The 14,999-nt window shown below is 42.4% G+C and overlaps 1 protein-coding gene across 2 annotated transcripts in view; it reads right to left on the bottom strand.

The window, feature by feature from the left end:
• LOC311111686 (unconventional myosin-Ie-like) overlaps positions 1-14,077 on the bottom strand; it is a 56,049-nt gene extending 41,972 nt beyond the window's left edge. For both annotated transcript variants that reach the window (XM_084154478.1, XM_084154479.1), the window contains exon 1: positions 13,779-14,077. In XM_084154478.1, coding sequence (XP_084010604.1) covers positions 13,779-13,781 — 3 coding nt within the window. In that variant the 5' untranslated portion in view covers positions 13,782-14,077. The remainder of the gene's footprint in view (positions 1-13,778) is intronic.
• Between the last annotated feature and the right edge of the window lie 922 nt (positions 14,078-14,999).

Genomic DNA, 14,999 nt, shown 5'->3' with positions numbered 1-14,999 from the left:
ACTCATAACTCCCCATTAATGAAAATACCCAGAGCCTAATGCCAGTGGAAACTGTCCCCGCTACCAAAGCTCATGGGCATGAAAATATGACTTACACCAATTAGAGTCAATTCAGTGTTTTTCTGAGAGACATGAACACCTGTAAACGTGCAGTTTGGTCTAGATCTATTAGGTGGAGGTGGTAGACATGAGAATCCAAGCTGCAGAGCTTCTCTCATTCTGCTGTGCAGCTACCCTGAAGTCACCTGCTTAGAAAAGATATAGCAACATCAATAATGCAGAGAAAACCACCACTACTCCTTAACTGTCTAGGTTCTTATACTGTTTATCTGGGCCAGGGCTGACGTACACGTTTAATAAGCTTTTACGTAAGACAAGTGAAAAGAAAGGCCCTATTTTTCCAAGAGTTGGTTACATAATTGTACTAAATCAACCCTAGATGGTAGCGGAGGGTAGTTTGAGCTGGAGAGAGCTGTAGCCTGCAGGGCAGGGCTAGGTAGGGCTGGGTAGCTGGGTGCCGGTGTCCTCCCCAGGGAGAACAAACAGAGAGATAAGGAGAGGTGTAAGCTGAGATAGGAGGAGAGGTTTCAAAAGAGAGGTTCCCCTATGTACTGATCCATGGAAACTCTATGAATACATCTCATGAGAATACATCTACAGTTTATAATTCCCCCTCAAATACATGACAATATTTATGTTAAGATTCACTTCTAGCCATACAAAAATAACAATTAAATGTAATATCACATGCTATGGTATAGGGTGGAACTTAGAAAGCCTAAAAAAAGCAGTGGGTAGGCCTACTCTTTTTAAGAACAGCCACACAATTTTTCTTGCTGCTTGAATGTAAACAAACCATTTGCACCGGGCTCTCATTCGTACCAATGATTTTCTGTGCCACACAGCGGCTGCTATTTGTCCAGACCAGTCTCAGGTTTCAGTTACACAGCTCCCAGCTAGGAGCCCTCCAATAGGAAGGAAATTTTTGCAAATGTCCAGTGCCTATAATAGAAAGTATATATTTTTGCAGAGACAATATCTCCTTGGACTCCGTTTCTGTATGGCGGTTGGCTCTTTCTGTCAGAGAGAACCTTCCCATACATTACCGGGTAGATGCTTGCCACACATAGAATTCCCTGAACTAGATCTCCTATGTGGGTCCCATGGCACTGCTTAATATTGCTGTGGCAACAACATTCACACTCTCTAAAATCAGGTAGACCTCAATTATCTCCTGTAAACATGGCTGATAAGAAAATGCCATTGTGTGAGGTGTGACACCTGCAGGGATACCCTCCCATTCCCAACAAGTAATACCATACTGCAGAGTTCCCCAATAGGCAGCCCGCAGGCCAAATTCAGCGCATGGGTGATATTATTTGTCCCCCCAAGTTTTGAGCCAAAAAATTAAAGTTTTGTTTTTGGACATAAAAGACTGTACAATCACCAGGAAATCAGCTCAAAGTAATTTTTATTTAGGAAATCTGTTCCCAAGTATTCCTAAGCAAAAATAGAGAGGCATATGTATATGTGATCGTATCCCAATGTAATCAAGGTTTGAAATGTTTCTGTAAAAAATACTATCCGTTTGGGATTCTTGCAGTCAATTTGCAGTGTACAAATGATTTATAACTATGTTCCGCCCCCCCGACCATCCGCTCAAGGAAGAAAAAAAAACGGCCCACAGCTGATGTCATTCAATATCCCTTTTCAGTGGACTGTGGAACACATCTGGGTGGTCTGACATTCATACTCATTCATAAGGGATATGGGTAGCACTCTAGGAGTCAGTATTGGAATAAAACTTCAAGCTACAACACTGCCCGTTAGCAATGTGTTTTATAGTATAAATTACCACTCTAAATTATGTTTTCTCAAAGAAATGACTGAAGGATTAGGCCAAATGCTGCTTCTCAGCTGTGAAATCACCTGCTAGTCAGGATCCAACCACTTCCCATAAACACAATACACCCTTCAATATCCACTGGGTATCGTGAAGATAGATCTTCAGAATTCAACTCTATAAATCTTTCATGACATGGTAAAGCCTCCATCCTCTGGTTCTGAGACACCTCCTGCATCAGTAAGAAGTTTGGTATCTGCTCTTGTGATGTGACTGTTGCCAGGAGGAGATTCAATTGCCATAAACGGCAAACCCTCCTCTGAATTAGTGAGGCTTTAGCCCAGCAGCAGTCATGGGTTATGGTCTGGACTAATTGGCCCATTTAAACAGATATATGACAAAGGACCTCCCAGGCATGGACGGGAGAACTCCTGAATGGGAGAAGGAGAAGTGGGAGGGACCCTCACTGGAAAACACATCAATGCAGCAGGAGTTGTTTTTACAATGTGTACCAAAACTGTCTGGGTCCTGGGTCCAGTACTGCAGTGGCACAACACAGCTGAAATGAGCCCAGAGTGCCTCAAGTTATTGTGGGATAGGTCTGTGAAGGCCAGACATACTGTTAAATGTGCCTGGAGAAAAGAGAGGCGGATGTATTTTCTCTAAGACACGTTGAGTGCTTTTAGCGCCTGGATTTGTATCACCGCAATGGAGAGTGAGAGAGAGATCTTCAACAGTGACAGAACAGGAGGGATACAGGCGGTGGTGGTGGTGCGACACGTCAGAAAGAAATGTGAAAAGGAACCTTGTCATAAGGGGTGTGGCTGGCTGGGTGTGTAGAAAAGCATGCCTTGTGTTTGTTCATGGTATAAATAGAAAAAGGGCCCAGTTTATACATTGGATGTATGGCTCATTTTCCTCCTTTGGCGCCACCAAGTTCATTCTTCCACTTATGAACCAGTCCTTTCAGGGGGCAAATAGATGTCTGACATAGTGATCAGTCCAACAGGGCAACAGCTAGAGAACACATTCATTTCGCTAAGAGGACACAAAGACACATAAACCGCCTGTGTCAATAACATCAGCTGTGTGATAAGCTGTCCGACAGAGGTGAACGAACACAAAGCGACTTCTATACAAGTCAATATTTGTTTTTTGGGCCTTGCTGCTGCTGGGTCCATATACAGAGCGCAAGCCACACTAGGTGCCAACTGTACAGTAAGTCGACTACTAGAGTGCATAAATTACAGCCTGTCATAAAACTGCCCTGCCTAAACAAAGTTTGACAGACTCATACAGATATACAACAGCTTTTAAGAGATATTAGCAGCCCACAAAAGGGAAGCATAACTGAGAAGTTAATCAAAGCCAGGCAAGTGTGGGAGCTTGATTAAACTCAACCTCTCTTTCAACCATCTATTTTTGGCCTGAATAAAAAGAGTGAGCATTCACCATCGTCATACTCAAATTCAACTGGGTGCATGAAGAAAAATAGGGATGTCCTGGGAACAGTAGAGCCAGATTGGCTGATCATTTAATCTAAATGCTCATATCTAGCATGGCTCACAGGAAGGTAGCATCAGAGAGCTGATGGGCTGTGTGTACTCCTGATGGTATAGACAACAGCCAGAGTAACGATGCTGGTTAAAGTATCTTACTCCCAGTCGCCCCGGGAAATGGGTGCTGGCTGACGACCAAGAGCAGCACAACTCCCATCTGAGCTGACGTTAAACACTCAGGAAGTCATCAACAACGACCTCTCCCCAGAAAGAATTCCACCCTCCCCGAGTATGGCCTAATAACCTGGCCTACCCAACAGAACACTGGCACAGACCTTTACTTTACACACCCATCCATTTACAGTCTGTCTGGGACTGGGTATGAGGCTGCTGTCTGTCACTGGGTTTCCACACCACATGCCCAGAGAGAACTAATAGAAAACACTTATTTTGGAATACTTTGTTTTGTCACCGACTTCCTTTGTGTCTGAATAGCCCAAGCAGCTGACCAGGTCTAAAAAAGAAGTGGAAAATAGCTCAAACTCAGTCACTGCTGTAGACACACACACACACGCTCATTGAAAAGTGATCCCAAATACAGCTTCATGACTTACTGTTCTGAATATGTACAATGAATCCAATGACAAACATTTACATTCCACAAAGACAACCTTAATGAATCACAATCAGCTTCACTGTCACAAAGCAATTGTTCACATACCAGATTTCACTGCAATCCTTTGGACACATTTCTCATATAAAATCTTATTTCAAAGGGTTCTGGTGCAGTAAAAATGTGAGAAGAATAAAAATGATAGATGTTGCAGCAGGGAACAATATAGCACAGTTTCAATTATTTCCAGCTGACGATCTATTGATTCTCTGACAATCATATTTTCTTGATCACTATAGAATTGCTAATAGATTGCAGAGCTACATCACACCCTTTAGATATTTTCATTGAGGGTTACAGTTGATGTTTGGTTCAGTGATATGCATAGTTAAGCCATACATAGCTAATGAGATTATGGGTATTACTGACACAATGCAGTGGGAAAATGTGTGGCACAATAGTGTGCTAGTTTATGATTATAGGAAAGCCATAACGAGCCATTAGCCTTCATCTGAGAAGTGATGCAGGGTGAAAACAATGGTGACCTAGTGACAGACTGAGATGGGTTGATAAAGTCTCCATGGGGAAGCGCTGGAGCCCAAACACTGAATCAGAGGCCTATGATCTTTTGACATAATGCGACAGTGGGATGGAAACAAGCTGAACAGATAAAAGGGAACTCAGCTCCAGCAGAGCGTGACATTTTTCCCTCTCCATATCTGTTCTGACGGGTGAGAAAACACAAGCAAATAGAAGCTTTAGATAGGACTTTGGTTAGTTATTTGTTAGGTCAGAGCTTGCTGAACAGAGTTACACCTCCTTAGTGTGGGAGACAGTAGACAGTGGATATCTGTTGAAAATTACAAAGGTAATGCAACCAACCACAAAATAAGGAAAACAGATTTACATTTTACATTTTAGTCATTTAGCAGACGCTCTAATCCTGAGCGATTTACAGTTAGTGAGTGCATTCCTTTTCATACTGAATCATGCAAATTAGGACATCTAGAGTACGTACTTGTCTCTCACTGTGGTGCTACTTGTTTATAATTAAGCATTAAGGCCCGAGGGTGTCACGCCCTGGCCTATAGAACTCTAGTTAGTTTGGTCAGGGTGTGAAGATTCTGTTTGTATTTCTATGTTTGGCCGGGTGTGGTTCCCAATCAGAGGCAGCTGTCGCTCGTTGTCTCTGATTGGGGATCGTACTTAGGCAGCCAGTTTTCTTGCCTGTGTTGTGGGATCTTGTTTTGTGCTCGGTGAGTTTGGCTTGTGTGTGTGTGTGTGTGTGTGTGTGTGTGTGTGTGTGTGTGTGTGTGTGTGTGTGTGTGTGTGTGTGTGTGTGTGTGTGTGTGTGTGTGTGTGTGTGTGTGTGTGTGTAGCCTTCCCACGTCACGTTTCGTTGCCTGTTGTTGTTTTGTATGTTTATTCGGTTTAATAAACATGGATGCATTTCACGCTGCGCCTTGGTCTGACCCGTTCTTCAATGACTGTGACAGAGGGGGTGTGGTATCTGGCTAATATACCACGGCTAAGGGCTGTTCTTACGCACGAAGCAACGCGGAGTACCTGTATACAGCCCTTAGCTGTGGTATATTGGCCATATACCACAAACCCCCAAGGTGCCTTACTGCTATTATATAAACTGGTTACTAACGTAATTAGAGTAGTAAATGAAATGTTTTGTAATACCTGTGGTATACGGCCTAATATACCACATCTGTCAGCCAATCAGCATTCAGAGCTCGAACCACCCAGTTTATAATAAGAATTATTATAGTTATGCACCTGTAACACTAAAGTGACATTAACATTGACATGTGACTGATGATTCATATGTGCATCCAGGAAAGAGATGGATAGACCTGGGAGATGAGCTATCCATTTACTGGAACACAGTCATCATCCATGGAATTCAGGGCATGTTTGTCTGTATGCTAGTGAGCAAACAGAACCCTGTTACTTCAGCTCAGACCCACAGACAATACAGAAAACATCCAGAGGCAGACAGAAGACTCCAGCTGATGGGGCTGATATCGTGGTAACTACGTTTGGAAAATATGAAAATTATAGTGACAAATGTTGTGAAATCTTTGTCTCACAGCATGAAATTGCCTAAAATATGTCGAACCTATATACTTCAAGGGAAAAACATGAGTTTCCATTTCCTACACATGATACCTCCATAAAACATAGCAGCTGTTTAATTGTTGCCCAGACTAGAACAGGTGGGTATTGTCTGTCACATCAACCTCGAAGTCTGATCAAAAGTGGCCTCTACTACATTGGATCAAAGAGCTGCCTGGAATAGTTCTCCCCATCCCTCACTGGGGTAATGGGAGACATTCGCTGGGAGAACAGACTGTGCTCGCCATTGGGCTGCAACCCCAGTGAGGGTAGAGGCCTGCTGGGCTCCCAGTCCTGTGGGTAGTGGTGCAAGAGCCAGGCTCACAAACGGTGTGCTGTACCAAGGGCTGGGCAGCAGGAAACCTGGGCGAGCCAGAAGAGAAGAGGGGAGCTGACAGTGAGCTGGCCGGGACACACAGACCCATATCACTTTACAGAGAGAGGAAAATGCAGCTGGCTGTTCCTCACCTGACCACCACATTCACGGCTGGCCCAGGTTGCAGAGAGATGTGTTTCAGATTTCAAAGAATATCAAAGGCCTGCATTGCACTGTGTCATCACTGAACCGACTGAGGAAAGCAGAAAATAAAATAATGATTTATGGAAACGTTCACTACACAAAAGTGAGGCAGAAAATGGATATACAATTGGATCTAAAAGGAGAATCCTCTATTTTTGCTTGCTACAAAACCACTAGAATGACAGGTAACCCTACATTATAAAGGCGTCAATGGCCACAGTTAACAGGTGGTATTAGTTTGCATAAAGGGAACATTTACTTGTCAGTAAAGAACAATGGGGTTTTGGTTTGGAGAACAAACTGCCACCATGATCAACTACTGACGAATACTAAGTGCCAAACAGAGGAAGTTGCTGTGTTAATGGCATCATGAATGGTCACCATGAAGTGGTATCCACTAATGTGATGCACTTTAACAGACATGGCAGGATGTGGCATCACATCAGACAGCATATCTGTTTGAGGACAGAAAGGTCAACAACAGCTCTTTATAAAACTAGTGGAAATGTTAAACCTTCAATAAAAATCAAAAATTAAAGCAATGCTCATTTTAGCCTGTTTGATGTTTCATTAGTCCTTTTAACTTTTCATTTTGCACAAACAAACCACAAGGGGTTACAACTAATGAGTAAATATCATTCAGAGGAGCTTCTGTGAGAACATTGTCAAACTATTATAGCCCAGACCAGCGTTTAACATCCATGGATAAATCTGGTTCTATACCTTCCAGAGGACAATGGCAGAGCATTGATCCAGTGTGATTCATCTATCTTTTCTGGAAGTCAGTGAGTCGGAACTTAGAACCTGTGTGATGGCTTATGGAACGCCACGAACATGAAGATGGAGCTTTGTAACAAAGACCAATATGTGTGGGATTGATAAAGAGGAGAGTGTATGTTTACTGGACCTCTGTGAACAAATTTAACGTGTTCCCCAGTTCTCCAGAAGGGGTGTTCGCCCTGTTCTAGAGAAGTGCTCGAATTCCTGCAAAAATCTTTTCAGCAATGCAGGGTGGAAAATGGAGCGCGGGCTTTGAAATGGGGGGATGTTACTGAGCATGCACCTCCCTGCAGGAAAAGCTGATAAAAACCATATGCTGTCATACTGACCTAGTATTCAGCATCTGGCAGAGTGGGGCCTATGAGTGATGCTACCGTCTGGTGCTCCAGACAGTCAGAGTGACAGACTGCTTCTCTCCACACAAGCCAAATATTAGAGTTCCCTCAATGTGGCCCCAAAAAGCCTTTCAAAAGGAAGAGTTTTGCACTGAGTAACTGCAGTGTGTTTCGCATTGGTGCATGTTCATTCTTTATCTCTGACATCATCAGACTAAAGAGAGGAGAATATCTGGGGAAGGTTTGTTATTTGACAGAAATTCTGTTTTTGACGAGCCAGGTTCTTATACATCCAGATGACGTACTATGATCTTGTACACAAAACAGCTACCTACTTTTGGAGCAAACCTGGAAAAACAATTGCTCCTTTCACGTCCAATTTTTCCAGTGGTGCAAAATGCTAAGATGCAAGACGTATTAAAATGTATTCCACCTGGTTCATTGAAAGGATACATTCAGTTGTGTCCAACAGTTTCATACTGTTTTGAATTCAACCTTTCCATTCTCTGCTTACAGAATATTATGCTCAATAAATCTGTCACTGATGAAGGGATCTGTATATACTGTCATTAAAGCTACCTCACAAGAAGGAAACCACTCCATTTCCTTCTGGTCATTCAGCATGAAATTCAGCACCAATGCCAGGGAACTGCCCACAAGCTCTAGTCTAAATAAGAATATCTCCAACTTCAGCAGATCCGAGGGACTTGGGTTCACTGCAGCATATTACCTCTGAAGTGAGTCAGATTGTGCCTCAAGGCTAAAAGTTGTCTAATGCTGGCTCATCTAGATGTTGTGTGCACAGCATGCTGAATCTATCTATCCATCCTCATATCTGGGTTTATTCATTGAAATCTACTACAGAAAGACTAATGTTTTTAAAACCACTATGATCCTACAGAGAGGTAGTCGTCCAGTCATCAGGCAATGTACATGCATGCCTTTTATGGTACCCTCAGGAGGACAATGGGTAAATCAATTTGAATTCAATCACTTTTTGACAGCACTCCTTTTGATTTGAACTAAACCTTCCATACATCTTTGACCATGGTAGAAGTGGTCAGAAAGAGATAAAGCTGCTCAAAGTTGACCTTTTTTGATTACCCCACCATACCATGAGATATCCATGTCTTCATCACTGGAAAATATAAACGGTTGAGATTGATATCATTTAAAAGCTTGCAAACAGGATTGTCAAACAATTTTATATTTTTTTATGGATTATCATTTTTTTTTTACATTACCTTAAACATCAATTATCTAAAATCGCATAAACTCAACAACAAAAAATGGCATATGTTGTAGTTTACATCATATGAGGTTTTTGTGCTGTGCCCGCCATCGGTTGAGACACACGACATGCTCTTGAATACAGGGTGGGTGTCATGTTTTAGCAGATAAATGTACTAAAATGGGAATACAATTTAAATGTTGACTTTCAAATGGTACCACAAAGATGGTTGGAGGTCCACAAATCAGACAACGTTGACTTAAAATGGGAATATCTGTTTTAAATTATGCTGTCAATAATCCTCCATATGAAACCTATTGAAATTTGAAATCATAGAAATATAGACAGTAGAATAGATATGACCATTTATGTTGATATTGGACGGTGGGTGGACCGGCGGTCCTCTTTGTGGTAGTAATTAGAAGTTAAAATTTCAATTCAATTCAAATTTCAACAGTGTACCAGTTAAATTGCAGTGGTCTGAAGGGATAGGATTGATATTTCCATAATTGAAATAACACCCACTCTGTATTCAAGAGAATGTTGTGTCTCAACCGATGGCGGGCACAACACAAAAACCTCAGATGACATAAAGTAGGGTCTAAGAAATTATCAAATCGTTTGACAACCCTGTTCGTAAGCTTTTAAATGATATCAAACTCAACAGTTTCTCTTTTCAAGTGATGAAGACATGGATGTCTCATGGTATGGCGCCTCTATCTCCTGAATGTTTTAGCATTCAGGCCCAAAAAGTCACTTTCTATGGGCAAACATGTATGGAAAGTTTTGTTTAAATCAAAAGGGATGCTGTCAAAAAGTGATTCAATTCATATGGATTTACCCCAATGGAAGCTCACGTAAAATATTTCCTTTAGAACTCCTATAATCGTACCTCATTGTTCTGATATAGATACTTTACGTTCTCAGCTTGACTGTTAGCCAAGGTACAGAGCTCAGTTATGTGCCACTGAGGGTGTATTATGTAAAAGTTTGCTCTTTGGATTCCCTTGTGGGAAACCAGATCTACAGGCTCCATACACTGTGCACTGGGAGCAGAGCAGTGAGACTGCATGACAGGGTTGACCTGTTCTAGAGAGACAATGCGTGGGATATGGACATAGGGCAGGGATGGTAATGTCAGAATATACACTGAACAGTCTCAATTCGCCGGGGCATGGACATCACATGGTGTCAAGCGTTCTACATGGATGCTGGCCCATGTTGACTTCAGTGCTTCCCACAGTTGTGTCAAGTTGGCTGGATGTCCTTTGGGTAGTGGACCATTCTTGACACACTCGGGAAACTGTTGAGCGTGAAAAACCCAGCAGCATTGCGCCTGGCACCTACTACCATACCCCGTTCAAAGGCTATTTTGTCTTGCCCATTCACCCTCTGAATGACACACGTACACAATCCATGTCTCAATTGTCTCAAGGCTTAAAAATCCTTCTTTAACCTGTCTGCTCCCCTTCATCTACACTGATTGAAGTGGATTTAACAAGTGACATCAATAAGGGCTCATAGCTTTCACCTGGATTCACCTGGTCAGTCTATGTCATGGAAAGAGCAGGTGTTCCTAATGTTTTGTACACTCAGTGTACAGTACATTATGTTACAAGTCAAGCAAAGTCATTCAGTGTATTTGGGCAATTCATGTGGAACAAATGATACAAAATGTGAAAAAAATCTTGCTCATTTAATTAAATCAAACAAAATAAAATATCCATAATTGATTAGACCCAACCTCTGCCTTTTAAGAGAATGCTATACTGCAGTTGACTTGTTGGATTCAATAAACAGTACTTTAGCTAACACCCACAGTGGGATATCTGCCACAATGGCAATGGCCTCATGAACTGTGGTCTAAACACAAAGGAAGAGGCCATGCAACAGGGACAACTTTCTCCATAACTCTCACCGGTACGCTTCAGCTGCTGGGATGACATTCAGTAACCAGGAGAAACCGGTCTCCATATGGATAACACACACGCGCTGCTCTCTGTCTCCTCTTCCATGACCAACCTGTTTTATTCAAAGTAGGGCCGTGCCTCATGCACCTACACTGTCCCTAGGAAGTGGGAGGTGCATGTGACTGTGTCCCTCAATATAGGTGGTTGCTATAGTGACTATCTGCAGGCACCTTTCTTTTACAACACCCCCTCCCCCCTCCCCTACAGATGTATAATTGTATGGTAAGTGAGATGAAAGTTGTTGAGTAGATAACAATTAAAAATAATATGTTTTTTCCATTATGCCATATTGGCTTTTTTCCACCTGTATCACAGAGAGTAAACAAACAAGTTTAACAACGAACAGGGCAGACTGTTCTTTAGCATGTCTCACTAAGGCTTTGGTATCCAATACACACTGTTGTCCAAAACATTTTATTGGTTCAATGTTTAACTAAATCTCTGTCCACATATAAAATCCTGCCCAGTTAGAGAGGGAGAGCAGGAGAGAGAGTGTGAGAGAGAACTTTTATCATAAACATATGGTAGGTAGGCTAATCCTCAAATAGGAGAGGGAAAATAGTGGATTGGATTGTTTGTTGCATTCTTATCAACATTCCATACAACCTGCTAGATTGGATTAACGACATAAAGGAGACTAGAAGCAACATTTAGTCAATGTTGTTCTTTGAATTGAACTTTAGCAAAACAAAACCTAATATGATTGCAATTCCTGTCTCCTTAAATACACTGCTCAAAAAAATAAAGGGAACACTTAAACAACACATCCTAGATCTGAATGAATGAAATAATCTTATTAAATACTTTTTTCTTTACATAGTTGAATGTGCTGACAACAAAATCATACAAAAATTATCAATGGAAATCAAATTTATCAACCCATGGATGTCTGGATTTGGAGTGACCCTCAAAATTAAAGTGGAAAACCACACTACAGGCTGATCCAACTTTGATGTAATGTCCTTAAAACAAGTCAAAATGAGGCTCAGTAGTGTGTGTGGCCTCCACGTGCCTGTATGACCTCCCTACAACGCCTGGGAATGCTCCTGATGAGGTGGAGGATGGTCTCCTGAGGGATCTCCTCCCAGACCTGGACTAAAGCATCCGCCAACTCCTGGACAGTCTGTGGTGCAACATGGCGTTGGTGGATGGAGCGAGACATGATGTCCCAGATGTGCTCAATTGGATTCAGGTCTGGGGAATGGGCGGGCCAGTCCATAGCATCAATGCCTTCCTCTTGCAGGAACTGCTGACACACTCCAGCCACATGAGGTCTAGCATTGTCTTGCATTAGGAGGAACCCAGGGCCAACCGCACCAGCATATGGTCTCACATGGGGTCTGAGGATCTCATCTCGGTACCTAATGGCAGTCAGGCTACCTCTGGCGAGCACATGGAGGGCTGTGCGGCCCCCCAAAGAAATGCCACCCCACACCATGACTGACCCACCAAACCGGTCATGCTGGAGGATGTTGCAGGCAGCAGAACGTTCTCCACGGCGTCTCCAGACTCTGTCACGTCTGTCACATGTGCTCAGTGTGAACCTGCTTTCATCTGTGAAGAGCACAGGGCGCCAGTGGCGAATTTGCCAATCTTGGTGTTCTCTGGCAAATGCCAAACGTCCTGCACGGTGTTGGGCTGTAAGCACAACCCCCACCTGTGGACGTCGGGCCCTCATACCACCCTCATGGAGTCTGTTTCTGACCGTTTGAGCAGACTCATGCACATTTGTGGCCTGCTGGAGGTCATTTTGCAGGGCTCTGGCAGTGCTCCTCCTGCTCCTCCTTGCACAAAGGCGGAGGTAGCGGTCCTGCTGCTGGGTTGTTGCCCTCCTACGGCCTCCTCCACGTCTCCTGATGTACTGGCCTGTCTCCTGGTAGCGCCTCCATGCTCTGGACACTATGCTGACAGACACAGCAAACCTTCTTGCCACAGCTCGCATTGATGTGCCATCCTGGATGAGCTGCACTACCTGGGCCACTTGTGTGGGTTGTAGACTCCGTCTCATGCTACCACTAGAGTGAAAGCACCGCCAGCATTCAAAAGTGACCAAAACATCAGCCAGGAAGCATAGGAACTGAGAAGTGGTCTGTGGTCACCACCTGCAGAATCACTTCTTTATTGGGGGTGTCTTGCTAATTGCCTATAATTTCCACCTGTTGTCTATTCCATTTTGAACAACAGCATGTGAAATGTATTGTCAATCAGTGTTGCTTCCTAAGTGGACAGTTTGATTTCACAGAAGTGTGATTGACTTGGAGTTACATTGTGTTGTTTAAGTGTTCCCTTAATTTTTTTGAGCAGTGTATATAATTCCGTAAAGTAGGCACTCCTACATCCAGCTATATTATTATTCTCTATGGCAATTAAACACATAATGGCTATTGGTTACAATAATAGGCAACTTCACATCAGCCTCTAAAAATGACTCTTGCAGCACCTCAGTAGGCTATGACTCATGACGACATGAAATTGTTGAATGACCATGGTTAAACTAAACATTTCTCCAAATAGTCTGGTGACAATTTACAGGATGCAATATCAACCTTATTTTACAATTTATACAAATGGTATGGTCATTAGGCTAAAACATAAGAATATATTTCATAAAATTACATTGTCCCCTTGTATTGACCATTTATACTGTGCAATAGGAATATGTTGATCTTGAGATTTATAAAAACAAATTATGACGTGAGGGAAATGTAACGTCAGTGTCACGAATCCATTAGATCTCTGTATATTTAACAATCTATAAGAACTTTAACGTCCCTTTCAAGAAGACACATTATCGTGTTCCTTCATATCCATATGACATGATTATCCAGAAAAAAAACAGTCTGTATCAGATCAATTCTCTTACCATTCTCTCTCTTTCCCCAGACAGTTACAATGTATCCTTGTATTCCGTATTGAACAGGGGCTGTCTCAGTAGTCGTCTATTCCTAAAACCTGTAAAACGTTGTTGTTTTTGCAGTTGGACGGCTTCTAAAAAAAAAAGACAAATTCCAAATAAACAATAGGATCCCAGATGCCTTCCAAGCAGGAACGCACGGATTCTCCTCAGGACCTGGTTCCTCTGTCCATACTGTAGCTATTGTAAATGAACTCAGGCTCCGAATGCTGCTGTATGTTTGAGCTGTGAAGTTAAAATTCGAGACTGGTAGTTCACTGAGCAGCCTGACCAAACAATCCATAAATGGAAAATTCGTCTTTAGCCCTCAGCCAATAGGAGCGGGATCTGGACGCGTCACTCCAGAGGGAATCCCACCAGATGATTTTGGGTACGTTGGAGAACATATGTGTGTAAAAAGTGCGGCGCAATCAAATCGGACAAATAAGAGCTTTGAATTTGATAAGAATTTATTCTGAAAGAGGACCATATTGTATAAGCATTATACACTTTATGATACTTTTAGATCACTTATGGGATAGGTTTTACAAGTTTATATTTCCTTCTAAATTGAGCAGAAAATTCATTGTCCCATTGCGCTCTAGTGACTCCTGTGGCGGGCCGGGCGCATGCACGCTGACACGGTCACCAGTTGTAAGGCGTTTCCTCCGACACATTGGTGCAGCTGATTCCGGGTGAAGCGAGCAGTGTGTCAAGAAGCAGTGCGGCTTGGCAGGGTCGTGTTTCGGAGGACGCATGGCTCCGTACGCAAGTTGCAGCGATTTGACAAAACTGTAACTACCAATTGGATATCACGAAATTGGGGAGAAAAAGGGGTAAAAAAAAAAGTAAATTGAGCATATTTAAAAAAAAATATTCCTTTGATACTGCCATTCCATTTCTTTTTTTATCCTGAAAAACTCCCAATTTCTGAAAAACTCAGAATTTCTTAACGATTACAAGCACACCCATAACAAGATGCAGCCACCACTATGCTTGGAAATGTGGAGAGTGGTACTCAGTGATGTGTTGTATTTGATTGCTTTGCCACATTTTTTGCAGTATTCCTTTAGTGCCTTGTTGCAAACAGGATGCATGTTTTGGAATATTTGTATTCTGTACATACTTCCTTCTTTTCACTCTGTCATTTAGGTTAGTATTGTGGAGTAACTACAATGTTGTTGATCCATC

This window comes from Coregonus lavaretus, assembly GCF_964263955.1.
Source record: "Coregonus lavaretus genome assembly, chromosome: 37".
NCBI lineage: Eukaryota > Metazoa > Chordata > Actinopteri > Salmoniformes > Salmonidae > Coregonus > Coregonus lavaretus.
Note: the sequence above shows the minus strand (reverse complement) of the source record. Positions and strands in the feature narration are given on the sequence as shown.